The sequence below is a fragment of the Drosophila ficusphila genome, unplaced genomic scaffold (genome assembly GCF_018152265.1).
Source record: "Drosophila ficusphila isolate 14025-0441.05 unplaced genomic scaffold, ASM1815226v1 contig_414, whole genome shotgun sequence".
Taxonomy (NCBI): domain Eukaryota; kingdom Metazoa; phylum Arthropoda; class Insecta; order Diptera; family Drosophilidae; genus Drosophila; species Drosophila ficusphila.
In genome coordinates, this window is record NW_025064328.1 from 9,183,348 (window position 1) to 9,209,234 (window position 25,887).

The following is a 25,887-nucleotide window of genomic DNA, read 5'->3' on the forward strand; positions in this document are numbered from 1 at the left end:
GCTTTTCGGGTCGAACTTACCAGGGCTGGCAGGCCGAAGGGATTTCCGTTCTCCACATAGACGGCGGTTGAGTTGTCAGCAGGATCGTAGGGACACTTGCCAATACCCAGCCCAATGCCGGGCACGTACTGGGATCTGGGTAAATGTGTTAAGTTTGCCTGGGGGTGTGTACATTTCGGTGGGCAGGAATGGGGGGTTGAAAGAGAGAGAGAGAGAAAGAGAGAGGTAGAGAGTGGGAGAGAGAGAGCAGAGTGAAAAGCGCATTAGTTGACTTTAATTTTGAGCCCCCGCTGGGCTGAAATGAACTTCAAAAACTTGACTGACATTCACAATCAGGCACTTTGATGAGGTCCCAAGAAAATCGTTCGTCTTTCATTTACAAAGAAGGGGTGTTATTCAAGGTAAACATATGAATTTCAGTTTTTATATGAATTTCAGTTTTTTTATTTAAAATAATTCAGCCAAATATTATTGTATTTTATTTTAATATGAATCAATTTGGCAGAGATTTAGGTATGGCAAATATTTATCCTGACATTTAAGATGTTTCAAGCTTATTTGATTTCGTACATTCAATTTCTGTCAATGTGAACACATATTTTATACCAATTATAAATACGTGATTCAATTTTCCTTAAACCATTAATATGGTTTCAACATGATTTTGGTTTTTACAACTTAAAACCAAATATTACTGTGAATGGGATTCAGTCATGATTTCCATTACCTTCTCCAGAATACTTACATTTATTACATAGTCCTTGGGATTGTGGGCATTAGTTCCGCAGATATATAGCTTCTGGCCATTGAAGTTCATCGGCTGTATAACCCTTATGTGGTTGCGGCATTCCACCTTCTTGTCAAGCGCCAGAAAATGCAATTGCATTCAATTCGGTTTTTTTTTGTTGTGTGTAATTGTAATAAATGTTAGAAAATAATAGTCGTAAGGAAATCATACGTCGGTTTTTGTGGGTTTGTGGTTTTGGAAATGCAAATGGAAACAAAAAATGGGCGAGGCCGTGAGTTTACAATTCGATATAGGCAGAAAATTTCGAACATGCTTTGGATTGACATAAATGGTTAGTGAAAATCAAGCCAGACTCACCTCGCGTTTGCCCTTGGACACACAATTTAGAATATCCGATCCGGTGGGCTCCAATATAAGGACATCGCGCTGTGGAAATGAGAAATGGCATCGAGTTTAAATTTATGTTAGTCGAGTTTATTGAAAGCGTGCTGGAATGCGAAAGTGGGGGATGTTCAACCGAGAGCACGCGCCAGAATTTTTGGCTCACTCGCATAACGCGTTTTTATTTTATTTGTACTCTGTATGTGGCTCACGTTGGGCATTTGTTTATTTAATTCGATTCGTGTTTTTTTTTTTTCGAGTTTTTGTATTTTGTGTTGCGGCACTCAAATCGACAGGGAATCTCCTCTCGCAGTTTGTCTTGCTGCAAATACTTTGGCCTAAGTGAAAGCCACAAATCAATGGCGTGGGCGAAAAAGCCATCGACTGACAATTTTTATGCTTGACATATAGACACAATATCCGGTGGCTCTGTGGATGCACTTTCCACTTTTATTTCCACTTGCCCCAAGTGTCAGTCCCTTTCGGCCGAGCTCTAAGTGCTGGGTTCTCGACTTGGAATCGCAATCGGAATCGAATTCCTTTTGGCCGCCCCGAAGTCAGCACAAATAATTGCTGTTAAAAGCATTTGCTGCGTCTCAGGAGGTGGCGATAGTGCAATGGGAGCAATGGGCTGCATCCTCGCAAGGACGAAAAAATCGTGGCGGAAAATGGTTGAATGGACCGAGGCGGATATTGATAGTTGAAGATGGAATCATTAAAGAGCAATTGCGAGCTGTCAGTGACAAGTTGGTCACTCAGAAATGCAGAGGGCGGTTCTTAAAGGCGCTCGTGAATTCATCGATTCTTGTTATTGAAATGCAGAACAGTTGGGCATATAAAATGAGGAGATTGCCATTAATGTTTTTGTTTGCTCTTTTACAATTATAGGTCACTCTTAAAGAGAGCTATTGAAAATTATAGCAAAGAGTGCTATTGAATAACCTTCACATTGCACTTTTCTAATGACTTTATATAAGTTCCTTCTAAGTGTAGAACCTTTGACAGTTACCAGGTGAAAATATTGTTTGTAAGGAATTTCCAGATTAATTCAATTTTCTTACCTCGCAAATCGATTGGCTGATGTTGCGCAGATTGAGCCGAAATATGCGATCCCTGGAAGAGAAAGAGAGAAAGGGCCGAGAAATGAATTAGCATGGTAAAGAGGAAAACTTTGTCAACCCGGGGCACTCGAGTTAATCCCCGGCTCGTGCCCCCTCATGCGATAAGTTAATGCCACACCAGTTGCCAGCTGTCTGGCCTCGGCAAACCCGGGCTCATTGACATTTTTCCCTGTTTCTTATTTTTGTTCTCCTGTCTTTCTTTTTTTTTTTTTTGTTGTTTTTCTGGCTTGAAAAATCGTTGTCAGGCGCACACACCTGCTGTGCAGTGTGGCGAGCTGTCGGGCCTGCCAGCGTACTTATTGCAGTCAGTGTGCCCTGATTGATTGATATGTCGAATGTGGCAATATTGCCAGCCAGCTAGCCAGCCAGTCAGCCCGGCAGAGCGACAGAAAGACAGACAGACAAAACTTTAAGCGCTGGCAGGCAGCCCATCTCTCGCCGTTTTCCGGCCACTCGAAACTTTTGCGGCGCCGCGGAAAAACAAAAGGAAAACCTTAACGCAAACGCAAACGCTAACGGAAAGACAGAGGCAAAGGCAAAGGCAAAGGGGCAGTGGAAGCGGTCTAAAGTGTGTTTTATGTAGTTGCCGGCAGAGTTTTTGGTAGCTTTCCCCCGACAACTGCGAGCCATTAATCTTCATTTCCCATCCAGGCTCTAGGAGACCGGCAATCGCTGACGAGAGCCGCCAGCTGTGGTTGCGTGGGGTCGTCGGTGGATCGGTGGTTCAGTCGGTTCAGCCGCTTCGGTGGCTCTCGAGTCAAGTGGTAATTTTGGTTACTTTGTTTGCCTGCTTTTAGGGACTCCTTCCCCTGCTCGTTCCCTGGCTTCTCCGGGCTCCTCCGCAGCCGCAGAACTGTGAAAATGCGGCCGTGTCCAACTTGCCGCAGACAAATGAGCAGACGGGTGCGCTCCTTGTCAAATTGCAGAGCCCCCTCGCCGACCTTGCCCCTTCCTCGCCGGTGGCATTAATTCATAATTATGTATGCCGACAGTGTGGCCGGGTGCCCCGTCCCTTGGAAAATGAAATATGCAGCCCCCAATGCGTTCGGGTTGCCAAGTAGGGAGCCACATGCCGTCTCGGGCGGAACTTTCTAATTGTCGGCGACCGGAAAAGAAAGTTTCCGAAAATTATGGCATATTTTTCAGCATTAAAAGGGTTTTATTAAGCCATAAATATTTATTGCAGACCACAAAGAACTATTAACATAAATAGTTAATTGCTTCGGTTCAAGGTAAATGTCCACCAGCTGAAGGACGCAAAGTAATGGTTGTAAGGTCACAATCCTTCAAGTGGGTAACCTTATTTCTAAAGGCCTGATTGTCCAATTTCCTTACCAAAATATACCTAATGCTTAATACCTACAACTACTTATTTATTTTTTAATATTTGTTCTTTTGTTTTATATACAAGAAGAGAAAAACTGAAAACTTGTTTAATAAAAGGGAATATAGTTGAGCTTCGTCCAATAATCAGACAGATTTTTTAGAATTTTACTGATTAGAAATGTAAAATAAAAAGTAGAAAAAACTGTTTGAAATTGTGAAACAAAAACTTTAGTTCGTATCCTGGAACAATTTTGTAGAAAACCTTCTTCAAGTTATTTAAATTTTCTTTATGTCTTAAGTGCAAATGCAAAAAAGCCATCAAATCTTTGAAATAGCGCTCTCCAAGATTAGTTTGATTTAGATTCCAAATTTAGTAGGTAAATCAAACACATATCCCATAATTCAATGAGACTGGGAATACTATGAGCCAATCAGCTTTTAGGCAGCTGTACAAGGCTTATATTGATCTAGTTAACCAACTGTAATCTTAGAACCCCCATAACATAAATATATACTTACATTGCGCCCACATACAACGCATTGTTGCGCTCGTCCATGTAGAAGGTCTTGTAGTGCAGCGGGCCGCAACTGAAGTCCTTGACGTGATCTGCAAAAGGAGAGGAAACAAAGACGAGATTGAGCATACGCAACGTGTACATTGATTAACAAAAGCCGAGGCAGTTAATTAAGGCCTAATGAAACTGTCAGCAGCAGTTAGGCTTGGCTGGGCCAAAAAAGCGAGGCGAACTAATTAAACTATTATAATTTCGGCTCAACAAACACAAAGTTAATTTATGGGGGCCAGAGTAAATACGGCAGAGGGCACAAGGACAGGCTCCTCGGCCATGTCCTTGCACATTTGACACTGACAGTGTCACGTACTCCTGCCGGCGGTGTCACGTGCTTCGAAGACGAAGTCCGGAGACCCAAAAACAAGTCCAAAAAAGTTGCACCGCTGTCAATGTCATTAACAAAAGATTGAGGCATTTAGCTGAAATTTTTACGACATTAAGTTGTCAACTAATTTGGCACAATTAGTGAAACAACAAGAACGCAGCGAACAGTGGACAAACAAGCCCCGCCACACACATACACACAAACACACACAAACAGAGGGACAAAGGACAGAGTGGTAGGACAACTTTTTATTTTTGGGCCAAAGCCCGAGCAAATCCTTTGATGGCCGCGGCAAGAGTCGTTTTCGCTGACTTCGCCGTATCCTTTGTCCTTTGGCCACTGGTCATTGACAACCCTAATGGCCGGCCAACAACAATAGCAGTTACAAAAGTGATTTCCATAATAATGCATAATGAGTGATAGATACGGAACTGCTTGTGACCTCATGCAAATTAGCCCGAATTTTTGACTGCGACTCTTTTTTGGGACAATTGCCCCCGAAATTTTCAAGAGTTTTACTTTATTTTCCAAGTACAAATTATTCCATTTGTTGTAAAGGTTGTTATATCAAGATTGTTATGGCGAGCAGTCCTTAATTTGAGGCATGAAAGGAGCTGTTTGCTAATAGCTTTCCCCAGCATTAACAATTAGAGAGGTTTGCTTTTATTGAAATAAGATTATGAATTTATGAATGGAAACTCCGAAACAAAAGCAATAAATTGCCAAAGTTTTAAGCCAAGAGAGGCCATGCACCGAAAATCATTTAATTTATTGACACATACATTTCTAAAGTTTTAGCTAAATTGTAGTTTTTTTTTTATCCACAGAAAATGAGTTTCTTTAGGATTTTCAGCTATGGTTACACACGAAATACCGCAATGGTCAAGTCACACCAAAACAAATCTAGGGACACACAGAAATCGATTATTATTCGTACTACCTGCACTCATGACACAATCCGAGTTCCAGTTGAGGTGGTTCTTTCAAATACGTACAATAAGGTAAGTTAAATGAGAAGATTATTCTGTATAATGACCATATTATAATATTAAAATCCAATAGGCATTGGCCTTTACATTGGAAGAACGCCAGCGATTGGGCATCCATGGCCTTATGCCCGCTTGCATTCGCACAGACGATGAACAGATGTTGGCCATCGAGACGAACTTTCATTCGATATGCGAAAATGTGGGAAGGTATCGCTACCTGAGGGCCTTGCGGCAGGGATACGAGAGGTTGTACTTCCAATTTGTGGCCAGAAATGTTAACTTGGTGCTGCCCATTATCTACACGCCCACTGTGGGATTGGCCTGCACTATATACGGAATGCTATATCGTGGAATGACCGGAATCCATCTAACCAAGCACGATAGAGGACACATGAAGCAGGTCCTGTCGAATTGGCCCATGAGGAGTAGCATTAAAGCCATCTGTGCGACCGATGGAGAACGTATTCTGGGGTTGGGAGATCTGGGAGCCAATGGAATGGGCATTTCGGTGGGTAAAATGGAACTCTACACAGCCTTGGCAGGAATTCCACCGAGCTCGTTGCTGCCAGTTTGCTTGGATGTGGGAACTAACAACAAGTCGCTCCACGAGGATCCACTGTACATCGGTCTTCGGGAGGAGCGAATGAAGGGTGAGGAGTACGTGTCCTTCGTCGATGAATTTGTGGAGTCGGTGGTGAAGACTTTTGGCAGCGAGACCCTCATCCACTTCGAGGACTTTGCCACACCAAACGCCTTTATGTTTCTGAACAGATACAGAGAGTGCTACTGCCACTTCAACGATGACATCCAGGGAACAGCTTCAGTGGGCTTGGGAGGACTGCTGGGCATCCAGCGGATAACCAAGAAGCCTTTAGAGGATCATGTAATCCTTTTCGCAGGAGCAGGCAGTGCTATCATGGGCATTTCGTATCTCCTCAAGCAGGAGCTCATATCCAGGGGTCTCAGCAAAAGGGAGGCTGTCAAGAATATTTACATGTACGACCAAAACGGACTACTGACCACAAAGAGAACGGATTTGCCCGAGAATATAGTCGTGTTCGCCAAGGACATGAAGCCCATTAAGTCGCTCGAGGATCTTGTGGAGAAGGTGAAGCCCTCGATTATAATGGGTGCTACTTCGGCAGCTGGATTGTTTTCAGAGAAAATAATTCGCTCCATGGCCAAGAATCACGAGCGACCCGGCATTTTTGCCTTTTCCAATCCAACCGCAAAAGCTGAATGCACCGCCGAACAGGCTTACAATTTTTCAGACGTAAGTTAAGTGTTATTATCCTTTTCTATATTTAGAATTAAGCATTTCTGTGTGTTTTTTAGGGAAAAGCTATCTATTCAGCGGGTTCCCCCTTTCCCCCCGTGGAGTTCAATGGCAAACGTCTTACTCCCGGCCAGGCCAACAACTGCTTTGCCTTTCCTGGAATAGTTCTGGGTACGATGACGGTTTTGGCCGACAGAATGCCTGACGAGATTTTCCTTTTGGCCGCCCACGAGTTGGCCAAGTTTCCATCGGACGAGGATATAAAAGGGGGTCGCATCTATCCACAAGTTGATCAGGCCAAACAGGTGGCTTTGAAAATTGGGATAAAAGTGGCCGAGTATTTGATAGAAAATGGTAAAAAATTGTACATATTTCAGAACAATATTAAAAGAGTTTTTTGTTCGTAGGCCATGCGAAGCGCTCTTTAGACTGTGATGAAATTCCCGAATGCATTGCAAAAAACTCGTATAAATTGGAATATGGAAGCGCCCTGGCTGAAACTTGGCCTTATCCGCAGATGAAACCCCATCCAAAAATCCCGTGCCCTAAAGATAAACCCAAAGAGAAAAAGTAGGCGGTATCTGACGGAAAACCAAATTTTTTCTGTTTTTGATGTCACAAATAACTTTAAATTCTCACATGAAATACTCATAAAAATTTTTTGCTGTTTATTAAATTATAAATATGGAACTGCGACGCCTTCATCGGCTACTTCGCCATCGTTCCCGACCACTTTTGAGTTTTTGCAGGAACATCAATGTCTATGACGATGAGAAGTCTCAAATTGCGCGACCCGACTGGCACCTTCTTATGGATGGGAGATATAATAAGGTAAGCTGTGATGTAAAAATATAAATAATATAATATACATTTTAAGTTTTAGGGCCTGGCTTTCACTATTGAAGAGCGACAGCGACTTGGCATAATGGGTTTAATGCCCATTTCAGTGCGGACTATTGAAGATCAAATGGCGGCGGCGCTTACCAATTTCGAGGCCAGGCCCTCCGATATTAGTAGATTCACCTATCTGAGTGCCGTTCACCATAGGCACAGGCGACTGTACTACAAGTTCGTTAGGGAAAACATCGTGAGGGCGCTGCCAATTGTTTACACACCAACTGTTGGCGATGTGGTGGCCACCTACGGGCTAAACTTCCAACACGCCGAGAGTTTGTTCATCAGCATCTACGACAAAGGCCACATTCGGGATCTGATGCACAACTGGACGGACCACGATGTCAAGGCCATTTGCGTGACGGACGGAGGAAGAGTTCTGGGACTCGGAGACATGGGTGCAAATGCCATGGGAATTAGCATGGGAAAAATGATATTGTATACCGCGCTGGGAGCCATTCCACCCACTGCACTGATGCCAGTTTGTCTGGATGTGGGAACGGATAATCAGTCACTGCTGCAGGATCCCCTCTACGTGGGCGCCAGGATTCCCAGGGTTCGAGGTCCCGAGTACGAAGAACTCGTTCAGGAGTTCATGGAGGAAGCGGTCCACTGTTATGGCCACGATGTCTTCATCCATTTTGAGGACTTTGCCACCCCGAATGCGCTGAAGTTCCTGGCAAAGTATCAGCACGACTACTGCTGCTTCAACGACGATATTCAGGGCACTGGAGCCACTGGATTGGCGGCTTTTGTTAACGTGGAACGCATTACTGGTCGTAAGTTGGAGGACACTATATTCGTTTTCGCGGGAGCTGGCAGTGCAGCCTTGGGAATCGCACAAATGTTAGTCATCGAACTGGAGACAAGGGGACTTTCGCCCGAGGAGGCAGTCAAGAACATATACTTGGTGGATGTCAATGGCCTGATCACCTGCAAGAGCGAGAATGTGCCGGATCAGGCAAAGATATTTGTCAAGGACATGGAGCCCATCAAGGAACTTATTTCGGTGGTGGAGAAGCTCAAGCCTTCCGTTATCCTCGGAGCCACTGGAGTGGCAGGCATCTTCGACGAGAAAGTACTGAAAACGATGGCCAAAAACCACGAACGTCCTGCAGTTTTCGCCCTCTCGAATCCCACATCCAGTTCGGAATGCACAGCTGAACAGGCTTATACTCATACTGAGGTAAGAGTTTAGAAGTACCTTGTAGAATTTCGTTAATTCTGTACCTAATCTACTGTAGGGTCGCGTTCTTTTCGCTTCTGGATCGCCCTTTCCTCCTGTGGTGATCAATGGCAAGAGGTTTACGCCCGCCCAGGCCAACAACTGTCTCACTTTTCCGGGAATCGCATTGGCAGCCATCTCTGCCAAGGCTCGATATCTGCCAAACTCCGTGTTCTCTGTAGCGTCCCACGAACTGGCCAACAACACGACCCAGGAGCAACTGGATGCAGGTACATTGTTTCCTGCGATGAGCAAAGCCCACGAGGTGGCCTTCAATGTGGGCGTGGCCTTGACTGAATATTTATTTGATAATCGTGAGTAATAGTAACAAAGTTATTAAGGGGAGGGTAAGGTCAAATCATGCGAAAAAAGCCATGTTTTTGAGATTTTTTTCCTGACGACATAGTTAAAATTTATTTATTCAACCAACGGTATATTAAGGTATGACATTAGAAGAATGTTTTACCAAATTTTTACAAAAAAATATTAAAAAATGTGGCAATGGTAGCAATTGTCCGGACGTGTCGCCAAAAAAAGTTGAATTGCGGTGCCCCTCATAACTCGGTGCTGGATCATCCGAAATCAAAAAATGAAAATTCATTCGTTAGATAATAGTTCGCCCCAGGTAACGCTGTAAAGTTTTTTTGAAAATTGCAATTTTTTAATTTTTTGGAAGATTTTGAAGTGAAAAACACAATTTTTTGGGAAAAAATCGGTAATTTTTTCATTGCAAAATCAAAATTATGAACAAAAAAAAAAAAAACTCGACAGCGTTACCTCGTAAAATATGTACAGAAATAGTATTTAAAATTTCAAAAGGATCGGTGCAGTAGTTTTGAAGTTATTAGGGGCACCGACTTTGAAAATAGCGTGTTCGGCAAAATCGATTCAAAGTATTTTTATACGTGAAAATACGCCCAAATACGGTTGTTTAAAACGCTGTAACTCCGTTAGTTTGACTTTAATTGACTCAAAATTTTTACACAATGTTCTCGACATATTAATCATTCAGAAAAAAAATAAAAAAAAAATATTAAAAAAAAATTTTAAAACCTTACCCTCCCCTTAAGTGGTTTATTCAAAACATTCCTAAATTAAGAGAGAAAAGGGAATTTAATTTAATTTTCTCTCATATTTGTTTATACATACACTCAACATTAGTTGAGTCTTCGCAAATGAAGAAATTTTATAATTTAGATAGTGATATATTGTAATTATTAATTTACTTTATGCGTTAGTAACGCTATTTGTCTTAATATATTTAGTTTTCTTTAGTTATGTTTGTCTGCTTTGTAAAAATGAACGAATTTAAGTTCTCAGACATCTTTATAATCAGTTTGGCAATGTTGATATTAAATATGATCTTGAAGTAATGATTGTTATTTAATTATTCACGTTTCTCTAGATCTATCGAATGTCTATCCCAAGCCCGATAATGTTTGTGAGTATGTGAAGAAAACCCTGTACGAGTTCGATTACAAGAGCTCCCTGCCTGCCACTTGGTGTTATCCCGAGGAAGAGGCGCTTCCTGAGATGAAACCCATGCCAAAGCTGAAGAAGGATAACGAGAAATAAGCTTGGCCGGGAGTTGCACTTATATGCGAAGACTACTAACCTGCTTTCCAGCCAAGGAAATAATGATCTTTTTGTAATTAGTTGGAGATACAAGGACCAGGCTAAATCACACACACACACACACTACATTCGCATACACACACACGCAAACTGGAACGATAAATGCCCGACATTTTAACGTTATTATTGTCCTGTCAACGGGAAGCCAGTTGACATGCTCGTGCGCCTGTGTGTGTGTGTATCCTGCTGATTTGCATATAAAATAGGACGAAATGTCTGCTCACCAAAAATGTCAATCAATTTCCTTGCCTCTTTTTGCCCCTCCCTTTTTTATACTTTCTTCCTTTTTTCGCTCTTTTTTTGTTGAGCAGAGAGAGACGAGGACGTGCATGCATTAAAAAGCAATTGGTGTTAAAAGAGCAGTCAGGCGGCAGTCGCACGTTGTCTGCCTGTCTATCAGTTTGGCATTGGCATGTAGACCCCCATAACCCCCCCCCGCTAACCCCCCTCCCCACTTAATTCCCTCGATTTTCCCTGCGAGAAGAGCCTTTCCTCGGGAAGAGCTGCCTTCCCGCCCGAAGAAGCCCCCCGACAAAATGGAAGCAACAGAAATGCGAAATCATTTCCCTCGACTGACAGCTGTCAAAATATTTGCTCTCTTCCGATGGCTGCGTGGCTTCTGCCGCTGCGTGTGTCCTTGTCCCCTGTAAATTTCATTTTAATATTCATTACTTCACACTTAACACACACACAGGAAGTCTCTCCACGGTGACCACATTCGGTTCTTTAATCGATGGAGCGACTCCAAACTTAAACTGCCGCCGGAGGAAAAGAGATCTTGAGACGCCGGCCGCTTTCGTTACGGTTAGCCTGGCTTATGGAATTTAATTGGCCATAAAAATGTATGCGGCTTGTTGAACGTGGCAAGCTGTAGTCGTAAATCGTAAATTTCCCTCTCGCCAGTTTTCCCCATCGATTTACGCTTTACGATAAGGCTCTAAATTTAAATGCCAGCGGCAAAGGTTAAGGGTTTTTTTTTCTTGTTTTGTCTGCTCTGGGATAAGGATTATATGATGCGTCAGCATATAAATTATAGGCCAGATAAACCAGATAAAAGGGAGCTAAGCAAAGTCAGTCAGCCCCAGCAAATGGAGGGGAACTTAAGGTGGTTTTTATACTTTATAGGCACGTTTAGCTCTGAAATAAAAGTTTTCTCAAATGACAGATGCTTTGCAAGGGCCATGAATTATAACCATAACACTAAGCCTTATGTTCTGCATGTATACATATTGAAAGCTTAATATTTGGAGAAAAAAAGTTAAATATTTGTATATGTAATCAAGGCCATCAGTTTACTTAGCCCCTTGTGAACGTTTTAATAAAATTAATTTTATCATTGACCTCACTGTGTTTTTCCTTTCGGTTAATTGTTGGGTTTTTTCCAGGCCGATATTTGAATTGGTTTTTACTCAAAGCCTCAGTGTTATCTAGCTGGCCAAGTCTAAGCCCCAAATGGGTCAAAGCCGAGGCCAGAAGTTGGGGGCCAAAGCTCACTTGACTGTGCTCAGTCGATAAGTAGCCCCAATAAACACAAAAGTCTACTCAGCGTAGCCTCTGTTGCTGTTGGCCGACCGCTACTTCATCTTTTTGAAGATTTTCATTTATCTGCTGGCCGAGATAAAACAGCCAAGCAGGCCAAGAAAAAAAAAACGAAAAAAATAAACGCAAAGAGAAAAAAATGCGCCAGAAAGCAAAACGAAGGAGGGCAGCACTTAAATCCATTTAAGCGAATTTTTCAAGCATTAAATTTGCGTTTACGTTACGTATACTTAACTTCCAATGGCAACTGGCGGAGGGGAAGGGAAAGTGGGAGGGGCTTACGGGGGGGAAATGTTAAGGATGCTGGGTGAAGGACGAAAGTCTGAGCCTGGCAGCAGGTAAATGAAAAATTTGCCTCCGTTTTTCGTGGAGTGCGGGGTCCAAATGTATTTTGCATCATTTGTCTTAGCCACGGCAAGGATCTCATTCCCTATCTTCCCCTAACACACACATAGATACATACTCACACACACACAGGCTCACTTGGAAAACACCTGCCTTCGCATATGGTCACAGTTTTCGGTCCGACTTTTGTTTCACACTCTCCATATGAAAATGGTGGTTTTTCCCCACACACACACACACACACATGCATATAAACACATACAGTCAACAGTTTTGTTTGGCTGCGACTTCCATTGTTGTGTTTTGCGGCCATGTAAATGCCCTGCCACGCCCACCCCACCACCACCTCCGCCCACCGATTTTTTTTTGGTTGGTGGCACTGTGAAGCATTTTTTCTTATCTCCACTTTGCATGCCGCACAGTGTTTTCCCTCCGTTTCCATTCTTTTTTCCAGACGAACTGAGTCAGCACTTAATTTTTATTTGATTCTGTCTCAGTTGCGTTGCGGTTGCTTGACTTGACTTCAGTTCAGTTCGGTTTACTTCACTTCACTTCGCCGTGGATTGAAGCCGAGTGTAAGAAGCCGGGAGTGCGTAATTTTTTATGGCGTTAATTTAACAATGATTGGCTTTTCAACAGCCCAAGGAAAACGAACCTGTTCGGAAACGCAATGTTTTCGAAGGCAAATGAAATGAAACATTCCTGGACTTTCATTTTGCGATAAGGGGAGAAGTTGCACATAGTATAATTTCTGGCTGTATAGAATGGAATCGTATTCAATACTAGAAAAATATTTTATATACTTTTTTTTTTTTGTATATATTTTTATTTACGAGAGGAAACGACATCCTTATCAAATAGAAACTCATCGAAACAATCATCCGAAAAGAAAGAAAACCACGTCCGCTTGCATTAGTTAGTTTTGCGAATCGAGAAATGGTAAATCCGGGTTTTGGCCATGCATCAAGCTTATCTCGCTCCCTGCAGCAGAAGCTGTCGCACAAATCTCGAAGCCATTTGCCAATGTCCTGGACCACCTGCATTCCCGTTACATATAAATATGTGTTCGATATTTAACAGCTTCCAGTCGAATGCGCCCGGCAAAAGGACATTCCCAGCATCCTGGCAGCATGGCATCCCGGGATCCTGGCGGTGCCGAAGGAGATGGCAGAGTTGGCGATGCAGACGAGACATATGTATGCAAAGTGAACTGAGGCTCATGTTGGCCAGGCTTAAATTTGGCTCTGGCTTTGGGGCAAGTTTGCTCAGCGAGCCCGCTTACGAGCCAAGTACAAATAGTAGCTGCACTGGGCAAAAGTTTTAAGTAAAGAATTGGGTGGATGGGATGTATGCTCAAATATTTCTAATTTACTGACATAACATTCAATTTATTTATTGGGACCTAATGTAATTGACACAATGCCGTTTCCATAAAATTATTATGTTATTAAAATCAATTTAAATAAGAGGAAAAAATCGATTTCAATACTTGAAGTTAATAACATACATCAATACATATTTTAATAAAATATTAAAATGCTTGAACTTGAATATGATATGCAAATTCTTCAATGGTTTCCTGACAGCTCTCTGAAATCAAGCTTTGGTAATTTAAAATCAAGGCTTGTCAATTTATCAACAGTAATAAATTTTTGTGTGTTTAGAGATTATTTTGAACATTTAAGTAAATCAGCTATTATTTACAGCCAGATAACTAAAATAAGCTGAAAAATTCTCTTACCACCCGAGTTACAACCCATATTAGTCCAACATTATTGTAGTTTTTTTCGGTGTGTGCTGTAAAAATCCAATAAGGTAAACGGCAAACAGCCTGTAATGCAGAAGTGTGTGTGTGTGTGCGGTGTGTGTACCGGTGTGTGTGTGCCTGTGTAAGCACCTGGCATTTGTGTCGAGCACGTTCGTACCTTATGTGGGATTTAGTTTAGACTTCATTTTACTGCGCTGCGCTTTTGGTTTCATTCCGTGTGTCTCCCACCAGCGCTCTTCCCCTCGTTTTGGCCTTCTTTATGCCAGTTTATGATGGCAGGGCCGTAAAAAAGAGAGAAAGAAATTGGGCAGCGCAAGGAGAAAGCAGCAAAGAGAGAGGAGAAAGGAGAGAGGAGAAAGCGCGGTGAGACGACACTGGAGTGTATAGTAAAAATAAAGCCATAGACATGGCTGGCACCGGCACTTGAGTTCCCTGCAGGCTCTGCAGGACGCTCCTGCGAGTCCTCCGCTCCGAGTGTCCTGGAAAGCAAGACAATGCTGTAATCTAGAAACACAAACGTGCAATTCTCTGCACACAGTATTTGTGGTTGTATAGGTCCTGTGTGTGTGTATGTGTGTGTTTACTTGCACACTCTCGACACGAAATGGCGTGGGAATATATTACAAGTTGGTTTACAAGGGAACTATGTCAGTGGCTTCCGAACGGAGAAGAGGGAGTGAGGAGCCAGCTTAAAGCACTCAACGAGCCACAATTCTTAAAGGCAAATCCCTGCGATCTGCGGAGCTGGTCAAAAATTGAGGCAACATAATTCAGCGGACGGGTTTTACGACTCCATCGGAAGCTGCATGTTGCAACTGGCTGCCGCGAGAGGAAACATTAGCAAGTCTAGACACCTACGTCATGCGTCAGCAACAGTGGCTGCTGCATTTTGGAGTCCTGCAATCCTGCATCCCTGCAGGAAGAGCCGAAAAAAAAACGTGCAGGGCCAAAAGGATATGTACTCGAACGAAAGGAGCCGGAAAACTCGGGAAACTGGGAAAAAATGAGACGTCAAGCAGACGATGAAGTCGACGTAGTCTGACAGCCAGCCAGACAACCAGCGAACTCCCAAAAGGATCTGCAAGGAGTGAAAAGTGGGGAAAGGGGAGGAAAAGCGGGGAAAAGGAGATGAAACCAGGAGGAAGACCACCAGGAGCATTTGAACCTCTTGGCTTGCTTAATATGCTGAAAAATACGCGTCTTGACTTACTGCTGCCCGAGTTTCCTCACCATCCCTCTTCACCTTCCACTTGGAATGCATTTCCCAGTTTTACATTTCCATTTCAATGTAACGACACATGTATTTGCGGTGAAAGCTTATGGGGCAAACTAGCAAGCGAGAGAGCGGAGACCCGAGGAAAAGCGCTGGAGTGGGAAAACATTTCCCTGAAATTCATCAAGCGATCGGCGCTTTGAAGCGTTTTTAATTACAGCGCATAATTGGAATTCGATATCTAACCACGTCGGGGTCACCACCTGAAACTACGACCCTCGCCAGAAATTCGTGGGTTGAGTGCGTGGCAAAACTATCCAGCAGCAGCCTGATAAAAATTTTCCAATTACCAGTTTTACATATTTCAAAGCGCCCGCATAAATATTTATGGCGAAAATTTATGAAAACTAAACGTGAGAGCCACACGATGGCAAAAGTGGGTGCATAGCAATTGCACAGATGCAAGTCACATACATCTATTTACACTGAAACCAAACATTATGTAAAACTAAAATGGAATTTATATAAATATATTTACCACAAATAGAAATTAAACTATTATCGATGGAATTTATATGAAGAATAAATTTAAATTTATAGATCCTTAGTAAAATTTAGTAGTTATAAGTTTAAAAGTGCATTCTTAATAAGCAAACTATTTTCCACAGTGTTTTATTACATTTATATGTATCCGCAAGTGCAGTGGATAAGCTTTAACTATGTGGCGGGATGAGGTGGAAAATCCCTTGCATATTTTTTAGGTGATTTGAATTTTTTAAAAGCGAATGGGGGGAAGGTGGGTACTAAATTTTTGCCGGCTTATCCCCGGGGCTGTGTGTCACCGGGCTAAGGCTAAGCGAACTACCAGCTGAATATCTCTGGCCGTGAATGCGGAACCAGAACACTTTCCCTGCTGCTCGCCGCCGATTCCCTGCGGCCACGTGACATTGGTAAGAAAAACCACGTTTGCATGAGTGGCGAAAAAAAAAAAGGAAAGCGGAAAACAACAACCAGAGCAGCGGCACTTTACCTTGATTTCCCCAAAGCTCAAAGGCAACCGCCCAGCGGCCCCGCCCATCAGTCACTTGCCCACCTACTTGGCAGGTAACTCACCCACTCACCCACTTGGTGGCTGAACTCAACCGCCAACTCACTCGGCAACTCACCCACTCGCTGCGCAATTGGCCGCAATTTGTTTTCAGCTGCTAAACAAGTCGGCTTCCCTCGACGCCTTCGGTGCGTTGCAAGTGCTAATTAATCTTAGGCGCAGGTACACTTTGGCGATATGAAGTGACTGCTCCTCGCACTCCCACTCCCCCTCAGGATTACTGGATGAACTGGGGAACTACCCCTTGCCCTGGCCATTAATTAAATTACGCAGAGGAAAAAGTTCAAAAACACATAAATCAGTCTGAATCATTGGGGTTGTCCCGGGTTTTCCCGGGCTTTGCCTGGGGGCCAGATGGCCTTTTAGAGCCCTCGTGAGACTCAACATAAATATTTGTACTACTTTCCACTCCCCCAACAGCGGCAGATCCTCACGCACTGATAAACTCATTTAAATGTTAATGCAGCGTCAAAAGTTTACGAAACGTAGGAAATTGCATGCATTTTATTGGCCATTTTGTGTCCGTATTGAGACGTGGTGGTTGCTGCCTTTCCCCCTCCGAACTATTTTCCCATCTCAGCTTAATAACTGCAACATGGTTGCCTTAACCCCTGGTGTGCCAAGGGGGCGAGTGGTGTGTGGGCTCGCAGGGTTCGAAGGTGCAGGATGGGTGTGTGCCTGTCTGCATGTTAATTACGTGGCGAAAGAAAAGAAAACTAAACCTGAACACGGAACTGGATTTCTTTTTGGTACAGTTTGTAAATAAAGATATGTGATGGTTTTATTTTAATTGGAAATTCTTAAGGGGTTAAATGTACACCAACTATAGAAATGTGCAGTAATGGTTGTATTTTAGTTGGGAACTCTTAAAGGGTTATACGAGTACGTACAGAAACTATAGAGATATGCAGTAATGGTTCTTAATTGGGAATTCTTAAAGGGTTTTCTTTGTTTTCCTTCTCATATTTATAGTATTTACCCTCTTTACTTCTCGGAAGTCTATACTCTTTACTAAGTACACGCGAAAGTTTTGCTAATTAGTTGAACGAATGCAGATGCAGTTGAAACTTTGCCGCACACAGAGTGCGGAGTATCCTTCTTAGCCCTTCAGTGTGTCCTGCCCCACTTTATGTTATTGTTTATAACACATTTGCTCATCATAATAAGCAACATTTTCGTAAAAACATGCCAAGACAGTGGCTGTGGCGCCATTAACCCTGTTAATGCTGCAATTATGCGGCAAGAATTATGTTCGGGTAGCTCAGGTGCGAGATGGTGGGGCAGGTGGTGCAGGTGGTGCAGGTGGCTTAGGTGGGGCAAGAACGCCAAGGTGGCAGTTACAGTGGGTAGCTGCCATAAATCCAGGACTCCTTGCCGAAAACTTTCAGCGTGCCTGTGTGCGGCATAATGATGGTTGGCTGGATGGCCGGGGAGATTCGAAAGGAGTGAACCTCCTGGCGGCAACACAAATACAAAGTGGATACTCTACACACACACACACACACACACACAGATACAATGGCACTAAGTTGTAAGTTTAATTACCCACATAACGGAGACATGAGATGGAAAGGGGAAGGAAAAAGGGGAACGGAGCAACTCTCGTCTAATTAGACAGACGTGGATGGTCGGTCCTTTTGCAAGCGAGACAGTTGGTCCGTTGGCTTGATATATAGGAGCCTGATTCCCCTTAACGATCGTTTTATTGTGTTCGGTGTCCGTGCGTGCACTATAATTGCATTCGACCCGCTCCGGCGAACAAACGAACGAACTACTGCCCTGCTGCTGCCGTCGTATAAATCGTAAAAATGTTGAAAAATAATCATCATAAAAGACAAACAAGAAGCCATGCGGCACGCAAGGTGGGCCAAAGGCTCCTGCTCCTTCTTTATCCCAGATATTATTTAAGTTTTTATGTCCCGTCTTCGTGTCCTTAATACACATAAATCATTTGACTGTTTGCCCTGCCCATCGCACCCTGCTCCCTCCTCCCAGCTCCTCATTTACTCATTAGATTTGGGCCAGTGTCTCTGTTTATGTTGTGGGTTTTTGTCGCCTTCGCCGCACAAAGGACATAATAATATGCTTATTTCCAGAATACACCTTTTGTGTCAACAGTGTCAGTCCTCCTGCTTCCGAGTGTTTTCCCCTCTCACGGATCCTTAGTCAGCAGAATTCTCTGGCCAAAAATGGAAGCAACTGGCAACAGCAACTGGCCTCGACGTTGATTGGCAGCGGCATTTGCTTTTCGGTTTGGGCTTTCGTTTGGGTTTGTGGGCTTGGGGATTTTTTCGGCTGGTTGCCTGCTATTTTCTTAATTTTCAACACGTTTGCCTTCGCTTTGAGGCATTTCTTCTTTGGTTGACACGCCTTGAAGGCCGGACAAAGGAGTATCTATTTCGTGACAAAGGGCAACTTTAACTTTGGCCCACTGTTCTTTACTTTGCGTCAAAGACGACTGCCTGCACCTGGCAAAAAAGGAAAAAAAAGGAAAAAAAGGGAAAAAAACAGAAATTGTGCTAACGCCTTGCAGCACGCACATGTCGAGGAGTGTTAAGGACGAAGTGAAGTATCCTTTGAGCCTTTTGCGTTCCGTATGCGCATAACTTTGCACCTCGACCAGACGCCAACCAAAGTGCGTGCGACACACATTTCCACAGAGCGAAAAAAATATCTCTGAAATGGGCTGGCATTCGATTTTAATGGCCGAGTGACGCATATCGCAAAACGATTAAATAATAACAATAACACTTAGATTGGTACAAGCCATTGTGTAGTTTAAAATAGAACAATACATATGAGTGTGTAAGGGTATTTATCAATATTTATTTGTTTATGGAGAACAAATACTCAACATTTAAAAACTACAAATAAAGCTCATGATGCAATGGGGATTTCTTATAAATATACAGTTAATAATATACAGATTATATATTATAGAAAAGTGTTGAAAGATTAGCAGAAGTGAAAGCAACCGTATTGTATTAGTTCTGTTCATTATTTTTTCTCTCTGTTGAACACAACTTTAAGAACTGCCTTTAAGCAATCGCTCACAGCTTCCTTTAGCCACCCACTTTTTCATGGAAAAAGAGGGGAGAATGAATGGTGGAGCATTCGGACGCATTTCTCTGACGACGCGTGGCCTAAATTGTTTCAAATTACAGGACAGCACCTTGCCGCCTTAATCCGCAACTATGCCTCCTGTACGAATGTACGTAGTTAGGTTTGTATCTCCGGTTGTATGTGTGTGTGTGTGTGTGTGTGTGTAGGTTTGCCGTTTCCGGCAGCTCATTTCCGTTTCACCTCAATTGGGTAAACCAGAAAAAATAAAAGCTTCTTCTATAAAACTCGTGTAGCACTAAAAAATCGTATAAAGGCAACTCCGTGGGGAGCACATGCAACGCAGCAGGTTGTGCTGTTGCCTTTTGCAGAAGGGTGCATAAATTAGAGAGTTAGACGAGGCGAGGGGGTGGTGGTGGTGGTGGTTGGACGAGTGGGTGGTTGGGTGAATAGAGTGGCAAGGTTGCAGTTGACCGTAGACAGCTGGCGGGCAAAGACAGAAGGCAGTAGACAGCCGGTGGAATCCACCCCCTGGGAGGAAAATCGGGCAACACCTCAGCACTTATTTATGGTGGGGAATTTTAAATTCTACCTACCTTCGCACCCCCCCGCTTCCCCGGAACTTTCTCCCTAATTCGAAAGTGTGGCAAATTGCACAGCGCAGAAAGCCCGCCGCTTCCCCTTGAAAAACCGAGCACCCCCGAAGCAAATTTTTGGGCCAAAAATTGCACGGTAATTGTAGCCGCTAAATTTCACTTTTGCTCGGGCTTTGCGCCAAAAAAGGTAGAAGGCAGCAATTGAGCGGTTACAAAACCAGGAACAACAAAAACAACAAGAAAAAAGTGAATTATGCGGCAGACTGAAGTTTTCACCCTCCCCTCGGAAAAACCTCCCCCTTCACCCCTCATCATCCCCCTCATCTCATGACAGCCTGGCCGGCAGTTTTCATTTTTAAATTGGCGGTTTTATGTGCAATTCGAAATGGCAATGTATGCACGTGTGTGTTTGTAAGTGTGTGTGTGTGTGTTGGGGGTTTGTGTTTGTGCCCTGGCATGACTAATATTTGCGCACACCCGCAACCAGACCACTACACCCACACTTACACACACACACACCCAAACCCACCCACAGCCACAGACAGTCTGCTTGTTGTACGCATTAGCCAAATTTTATTGCATACTTTTGTGCGCTATTGCAATTTAATGTCAGCCACCCACTCCACCACCCATTCAGGCACCCAGTCCATGTCCTTTTCGCCATCTGCGCTCCGTGTGCGGTTTTATGCTCCACGCATAATTTCTGCGTAACAATTGAAATACTCGCAATGCGAATGCAAAATTTCCACGGGCTGAGTTGAGATTTATATTTTGCTATTAAGCCACATTTGCTCGGGCAAACAAGGCGCGGTGCCATCGAATGGCGTCCCCTCGTAAACACACCTCTTCTCACCGCAAAGGGAAAGTTCATTTTTCATGGAAATGACTTTATACGATTATATGTGACGGCCCTTATAAGCGAACAGTGCGTGGCGGGACATTAAGGCGCTTTGAATTTTAGCCCACGGATGGTGCGCACATTTGATTTGCAGCAAGATGGTTTGTAAATTTTCAGAACCAAAGTCTTAATCAAACTTTAAAAAGAATACAGAACTAATTTTAGATCAGTATTTCTTTAAAGAATAATTAAAATAGTGGAAGACTTTTGGGTTACTTTACATTTCATCATACATTTGATAACAAAAGTGTTGCAATCTTTATGAAACCGCTTTTATATTTAATTATTTCATTTCAAATGACACCTGCCCAAAAGCCATAAATTAATTTCACGTACTGTGAAAAGAAGTTATACGCATACGAATAATACATATATGATATGTATTCCTGGCGTTGTCATTGCGGTTACCATTTAAATTTCAAGTCGAGTCTCAGGGAAAAGTGAAAAGTATTTGTTTATCATAAATACTTTGTCTCTCCTTTTTCCGTTTCCCTCTCCCAACTTCCATTTTTCCAGAGTCACATACAAATGAAGTGAATATTTTCTCGCATTGATTTCGGTTAGCGTGACTGCAGGAGGCCACAGTGGCACACACGGCGTATGCGTAATAAATATTGAATATCCATATGAAGAAGTTGTTTGGCCATAACTTTCCTTTGTCTCCTGTTTTCTGCATGTGTGTGTGTATATGTGTGTGTGTGTGTGGGTGAGTCTTTTGTTTCAGGTTTATTATTTATTATAAATGACTGCACACACGGACGAAGCGGAGAGTCCCGCTTAAAGACTGTTATTGAGTGCTCCGGATCCAACTTCGGATACGGAACCTTGAGTTGGAAGTATCAGTAGGGGAAAACGGGTCAATCGATTCGCTTCCCTTTTATTTTTCCCCTTTTTCCGACTCCTTCTCTCTGCCACTTCGTAGGCGTTTCATTGTGAGCACAATTTTCAAACACAAACACATGGACACGCTGTGCTATCTGGGCATTAATTAGAAATGGGTTTTCACCCACTCCACTCCCTTTTCGTCGAAGGGAACTCCATCCGTCTGATTGCTTTGTTATCGCTTTCCATTGTGCTTCGATTAAATGATGTGTTAATTTTGCACCCCTCTCCGGCATTCCATCCGGAATATCCAATCGCACACATATGTATCATGCAAAAAAGCTGCGATACATCCGTTTAAATCAGACAATTCCTATGCAACACGAGTCCGAAAAAGGGAGAAAGGCTGCACTTAATGCAATTATTCGGCATGGCACAAAGTTTTTCTGTGTCATAAAAATGGACAATAAACCAATTTAACTTTTGCAATATGCTGGCCAGCAACCCCCGGGAAAAACCCGCCCAACCATCCAGTCCCCCAAACTTTGGCTGCCGTATGCTTTCGGTCAAAATAGTTCGGTGTCCACTGTAAAAATCCGGAACAGACGAATCGTGCGACGGGACTTCCCCCAATTTCACGCTACTCCCCAAATTAATTCCATGAAAAGGGGGAAGTCGAAGCCACCACCATCACCATGTGTGCCGGGGTCAGGCCATAACTTTAATATATTTCACAACGAATTATTTCTGACGGACATCATCCCCTTTTCTCCTAATGAACGAGCATATTTCGGTTGTTCATTTCCTTGCGGTCGGTTGGTGTGTCTAAATACGAGTACGAGCAGATAATTGAAATCGAGTGTAAATAAGTGCACCGAGAGGTGTCCGAGTGTGTTTGTGTACAGTGCGTAACGGAAGTATATGGCGGATGGGGGGGAGTGGCCGAACGTTAAGTGCTATACCTTCCTGAAGATCAAAGTTTGCCATTTATGTCTAGCCCTAATGATTATTTATGTTTATGATGTTCTGGAATGGAACGGAGTTTCGAATGTGTTTGTAATGGGCAAAACTAATGAGTGAAGGCTCTACTTGTTGAGGAGCATAATGGGAAAATTCAAAGGGGAATCAGGAATCCTTCCGCAAATACAAGTTTCTATTGAACATATCTCTACAATAACATCTTTGGAATAACAAAGCAGGAGCGTTGAACAACTCATATTAGGTAAATCATGATTCTGGTATGGATTGCTGATTTTGCTTCCATGAAACTCATAATTATTATATGCAGCTTTAACTTTGTTGTCGCTTGCCTTTTCACAAACACCATATAAGTAATTTTAAAGATGTGTTCGATAGATGTTGCTCAGGGATTCAGGAGTCTCCATTTCCCTGAGCAACATCTATCGAACACATCTTTAAAATTACTTATATGGTGTTAAAATTAGGTAAATCATAGGTACATCTTGTATAGATTGATATTTTTACTTTCTTTAAACTCTTAATAATTATTTGCTGAATAAATATAAATAGAATATTCTTTTGAACATATTCTATTACAATGCTCCTTCTTCAATATATAATATTTGTATTTATTATATTATTATTATAATATTGAACACATATGTATTAGTTAATATGTGTTTATATATTGCTGATATCGCCTTTAAACTTTTTATAATTATACGCTGTTTAAGCTCCGTTGCGCTTTATTTTAATGTTAAAAGTGTTTAATTAAAAACACACGGCTGACAACAAAAGCGGCGTAATATTGTCAGGTCCGGTGTTATGGCCATCGGGCTTTTCCCCATCATGTGTCAGCAGCAGCAGCAGTTGCAGTTGCAACAGCAACATCGGTCACAGGAGCAACATGCGTGCTGCTGATGTTGCCGCTGCCTCCTGCAACAAAAGCCGCAGCGGTCATGTAAAGTTAATTAAATCAAGCGACATGTGTTTTAAATAAATTGAATAAACTCGGCATTAACATAAAACGAAATTAATTTTAATAGGCTTGCCGTAAGTTGTTAAGCCAAAACTATAAACAAGTTGCCATTGTCATTCGAACGAACCCGAAGAAAAGTTGAAAGACCAAAGTTTTAATGCCAGTCGTTTTTTTGGGGTTAATGCGTACGACTAAAGCATCATTATGTTAACGAATTTATGGCGCAGGCCACACACTCACTCAGCGTCGGAGGGAAATTGGAATGGAAAACGTAAACTTTTATAATCAAATTTAGTGGCGCAGACATTTCTGGTTTAATTAATTTGTCGTCATTAACTTGAGCCGAAATGCGAGTGGCTTTGAAACGAGAAACGTGAGGAGGCGTCCTTCCTTTTCGCCTCTCTTCTGCGGTTGCAGAACCTTGGATCCTTGGAGGTGTCGATATACACACACACTCCCACACACTCGTTGTCTGGCTTTGTGTAACCGCAGCTCGAGTGTAAGTGTATTTATATCTGTAGCGTGGTGGCTCTATATCTGTATCCCTGTACCCTTGTATCTGATCCTTGGGAAGGTCGTCGCTACGCCTCTGCTTTTTGCATTAAGATAAATTACACACTCTGTGTGTCAAACAAGCATTTGTACTTGCGGCGATGCGAACTGAATTATGGCACTTGGAGCTGCAGCTACAGTTCCAGTTTCAGTTACAGTTACAGGCTAATGAATCCGATCCCTGGCCCGGAAAACCAGGTCAATGCGATTGTAAATTATGGCTTAGTCGGCTTTGGATTTTGGCCCCAAAAACATTCAGGTGAATCTGCCAGGCCTGCCATTAATGTTACAACCACACCAACACACACACACACACACATGAAAGCGAGCGCAGCCCGTATTGATTTTCTTAAATTCCGCCCCGAAAACCACATCCTCCCATTCCCCCGAAAATTGCGTATACGCCCTGTCGGTGGCACATTGATTGTGCTTGCGTGTGTGCTTTTCGTTCGGTTTTCTGTTTTCGGCTTTCGGCAATTGTACCTTTGACTTGACTTCAATTGTGTGCATTTGCTGATGGACTTATGAAATGCCTGCTAAGGAATCCTGCCGAAAAGTTTCGCTCCTCCCTTCGGCGTTTACAGCTGAAAATTGCTGCTTAATTGCTGAGCTGGGTTGGCTAATTTAGCCGACGATGGCTGCCCACAGCTCAAAGTACTTCCACCTGCTGGTCGAACGTAAAACTTTCCTCGTTTTCTCCAAAAAAAAAAAAACCAACAAATACGAGAAAAACCAAAAAAACATAGAAAAGAAGAACAGGGTGAAACAACAAACTTTTGTTGGCTGCCAGCGCTAAATGCTCGAAATTCTTTAAGTTTACGAGAGGAATGAACATTTGTGAGCAGTTTTCATTTTCCTGCTTTACGGCACCCCCAGCCATTTTCCTGTTTTTTCCCGCTTTTCCCTGTTTTTTGCGTTGTTTTTCGGCTTTGCGTGCGTGAGGGAAATAAGGAGCCAAGTTTTCCTTTTTTTGTGTGTGTATGTGTGTGTATGTGTTCGTAATGTTGTGTTTGTGCCTTTGCACCCCTTTTTCGCTGTTTCTATTTACGCAATGTCCGCAGTTTGGACCAAAAGCCAGGTGGATATTGAGGTTGCGACTGGGGCTTTCTGGAGGTCACTTTCAGCGGGGGGCGCTAATATTCGCCATTAAACTCTTGCTTGTTTTTCTTTAATTAACAACGCAAACATCTGATATGCTATCCCAACGCTTTTCGCCTCGATTTTCTTCCTTTTTCCCTTCGTTTTTTTTCCCTGATTTTTGTTGCTTACTTTGGTGTCTGGCAGAAAACCTTTATGAAGTTGAAAATCCTCCTTCTTTTTGCTTTTCGGGTCGCCGGAAAGTTTGAGCGCTTAAAACTCGTTTCTGTTTACATTTCTGCGGCCGGGAAATCCCTCCCCAGATTGCAGTAATTGTAAAGAGTAACAAAGAGGAGAATCTTCTGCGTAAGCCCAAATTGTTTATGCAAATAAAAATAAGAGCAAAAAAAAAGCTAAACAAAGCCGCATTTTCACACATAATAGCCCGTGCTAGTCATAATTTCTCATGAGCATTAAA

General features: G+C 42.8%; 3 protein-coding genes across 4 annotated transcripts in view; 2 read left to right on the forward strand and 1 right to left on the reverse strand.

The window, feature by feature from the left end:
• Positions 1-25,887, reverse strand: part of LOC108090384 (semaphorin-2A) — a 49,859-nt gene that overhangs the window by 7,688 nt on the left and 16,284 nt on the right. Inside the window, exons 3-7 of the mRNA XM_017189032.2 lie at positions 4,096-4,183; positions 2,191-2,242; positions 1,106-1,174; positions 746-856; positions 21-158 (exon numbers count right to left, since the gene is read on the reverse strand). Of these exons, the coding sequence (XP_017044521.1) occupies positions 21-158; positions 746-856; positions 1,106-1,174; positions 2,191-2,242; positions 4,096-4,183 (458 nt within the window). The remainder of the gene's footprint in view (positions 1-20; positions 159-745; positions 857-1,105; positions 1,175-2,190; positions 2,243-4,095; positions 4,184-25,887) is intronic.
• On the forward strand, positions 5,241-7,428 carry LOC108090386 (NADP-dependent malic enzyme). The gene is made up of 4 exons (XM_017189034.2): positions 5,241-5,474; positions 5,536-6,735; positions 6,798-7,092; positions 7,146-7,428. The coding sequence occupies exons 1-4, from the start codon at positions 5,304-5,306 to the stop codon at positions 7,310-7,312; spliced, it is 1,833 nt and encodes a 610-aa protein (XP_017044523.1). The 5' UTR covers positions 5,241-5,303; the 3' UTR covers positions 7,313-7,428.
• Positions 7,308-10,728, forward strand: LOC108090387 (NADP-dependent malic enzyme). Of its 2 annotated transcripts, none has more exons than XM_017189035.2 (4): positions 7,308-7,569; positions 7,622-8,818; positions 8,877-9,171; positions 10,263-10,728. In XM_017189035.2, exons 1-4 carry the CDS (start codon positions 7,423-7,425, stop codon positions 10,430-10,432), a joined length of 1,809 nt encoding a protein of 602 aa, XP_017044524.1. In that variant the 5' UTR covers positions 7,308-7,422; the 3' UTR covers positions 10,433-10,728. The 2 variants fall into 2 exon arrangements, with proteins under 2 accessions (XP_017044524.1, XP_017044525.1); XM_017189036.2 differs by having other exon boundaries at positions 7,468-7,569; positions 7,616-8,818.

Excerpts from the sequence above, each read along its gene's own strand:
- LOC108090386 (XM_017189034.2), top strand. The coding sequence starts at position 5,304 with ATGAGTTTCTTTAGGATTTTCAGCTATGGTTACACACGAAATACCGCA. Across the intron at positions 5,475-5,535 it reads TTTCAAATACGTACAATAAG|GCATTGGCCTTTACATTGGA; the intron begins GTAAGTTAAATG and ends AAAATCCAATAG. Across the intron at positions 6,736-6,797 it reads AGGCTTACAATTTTTCAGAC|GGAAAAGCTATCTATTCAGC; the intron begins GTAAGTTAAGTG and ends TGTGTTTTTTAG.
- LOC108090387 (XM_017189035.2), top strand. The coding sequence starts at position 7,423 with ATGGAACTGCGACGCCTTCATCGGCTACTTCGCCATCGTTCCCGACCA. Across the intron at positions 7,570-7,621 it reads TGGATGGGAGATATAATAAG|GGCCTGGCTTTCACTATTGA; the intron begins GTAAGCTGTGAT and ends TTTAAGTTTTAG. Across the intron at positions 8,819-8,876 it reads AGGCTTATACTCATACTGAG|GGTCGCGTTCTTTTCGCTTC; the intron begins GTAAGAGTTTAG and ends AATCTACTGTAG.